Below are 1,920 nucleotides of genomic sequence, written 5' to 3'. Positions count from 1 at the left end.
TGTGTGTCATGATCTCGATCACCCCGGGTTCAACAACACGTAAGACTCACACACACACACACACACACACACACACACACACACACACACACACACACACACACACACACACACACACACACACACACACAATCCTTCTCTCTGCTATGTTTTCTTACTTCTTGTCCCGGATTTCATTCTCTCTCTCTCATTATTTCCTGCCTCCCTCCCTCTCTCACCCTCCCTCTCTCTCTCCCTCCCTCCCCCCTCTCGCCTTCCCTCTGTCTCCTCCCTCCCTCTTACTCTCTCACCCTCCCTCTCTCTCCTTCCCTCTTTTTCCTCTCTCCCTCTTACTCTCTCACCCTCCCTCTCTCTCCCTCTCTCCTTCCCTCTTTCTCCTCTCTCCCTCTTACTCTCTCACCCTCCCTCCCTCCCTCCCTCTCCCTCTCCTCCAGGTATCAAGTAAATGCCAGAACAGACCTGGCAGTCCGCTACAACGACATCTCCCCCCTGGAGAACCATCACTGTGCTGTGGCCTTCCAGATCTTCTCTCAGCCCGACTGCAACATCTTCTCCACGTTTGACCCCGAGTCCTTCAAGCAGATACGACAAGTATGTGTGTGTGTGTGTGTGTGTGTGTGTGTGTGTGTGTGTGTGTGTTTCATGTTGTGCTGTTTTTTAGGGCACCATCACGCTGATCCTGGCCACAGACATGGCCCGACACGGTGAGATCCTGGATTCCTTCAAGCAGAAAGTCGACAATTTCGACTACACAGACGAGGAGCACTCCACCTGTGTAAGAACTCGGATTTGTGAGGACGCCTCACACACCTGCAGCTCAGACACAATTCTAAAGTCACATTGTGGCTTTTTCACTCTTATTTTTAATAACATGCTCGTTTCACTTACAAGAAAATGACCCTGAAGTGCAAACATGAAAATAACACTGACAGGAGCCTTCTGGTGAATTCATCCTGCATCACTACACTACATGGACACACACAGAGTGTGAAGAAGTGAGAAGGGGCCACGTAAGGCCTCTGTGAGTGTCAAGGGAAATTAAGCACAATCTTAGAATCAGAATACCTGTATTCGTCCCACAGACATTTACACACCTGTTTCCAAATATTACAGATGAAATAAAACTGAGAATATATTTATTTGAAATGATCCCCAAACAGTAATCAAACAATAAACGTATAACAATACTGTAAACATGAACTTTGAACATCAACATGTACAACCTCCATTACTGCATGCTAACCAGTCAAACATCAGTGGGACTGCCACTGTGTGATCGACACTGGAGTCACACATGTGATGACGTTAGACTCCACTTGACAGAATAAAAAAGGACTAGCATCTCGGCTTGGACTTTTACACTAATAACTCGTGAATTTACTTGAATTTGGCCCTTTTCACTGGAAAATTCCCCCAAGCCTTAAAATAAAAAGCATGTTGTCCACAATGTGTGCCACAAATTATTTCATTTGCTGACATTATCTAACATTACTGCTATTAATTCCAAGTCAACAGTTAAATTCCCACATGATCAGCCAACAGTATACAGTATTACTCTTTTGTCAAACTGCCATAGCATGTGGTGAAGAGCACGTTAGGACTTGGGTAGGATTTAAACTTAGGATCTGGCACTTAACTTCGGACTTGATTTCAAATACTTACCTGACTTGGTCTCAACTCTGCTATACTGTATGTGCTCTTTGTTGTCATCACTTAAAGTGGACCTATCAAGCTATATTCGAATAATATATTGTAGGGCCATACCTATATAAAACATGTCTGTGAAGTTTTTTTTTCAAAATACCAAACAGATCATGCATTTTAGCCATGCCTCATTTCGCTCTATTTGCTCTTTCCAGCCCTGTCTTCACAAGGGCTGATTCTGTGGCAAATGAGCTGCAGCTGACCACGCCCCCCTGC

The 1,920-nt window shown here is 44.9% G+C and overlaps 1 protein-coding gene across 1 annotated transcript in view; it reads left to right on the top strand.

The window, feature by feature from the left end:
* Nucleotides 1–4: 4 nt before the first annotated feature.
* Nucleotides 5–1,920, top strand: part of LOC104967651 (high affinity cGMP-specific 3',5'-cyclic phosphodiesterase 9A-like) — a gene marked incomplete at its 5' end in the record, with an annotated part of 3,985 nt that continues 2,069 nt past the window's right edge. The window contains 3 exons of the mRNA XM_010797162.1: nt 5–39; nt 435–591; nt 662–775. Coding sequence (XP_010795464.1) covers nt 5–39; nt 435–591; nt 662–775 — 306 coding nt within the window. The remainder of the gene's footprint in view (nt 40–434; nt 592–661; nt 776–1,920) is intronic.

Source organism: Notothenia coriiceps, unplaced genomic scaffold (assembly GCF_000735185.1).
Source record: "Notothenia coriiceps isolate Sejong01 unplaced genomic scaffold, NC01 NC01_scaffold00002443, whole genome shotgun sequence".
In the NCBI taxonomy this organism is placed as follows: domain Eukaryota; kingdom Metazoa; phylum Chordata; class Actinopteri; order Perciformes; family Nototheniidae; genus Notothenia; species Notothenia coriiceps.
The sequence above is the reverse complement of the archived record's forward strand: the minus strand, read 5'-3'. Positions and strand labels throughout refer to the sequence as shown.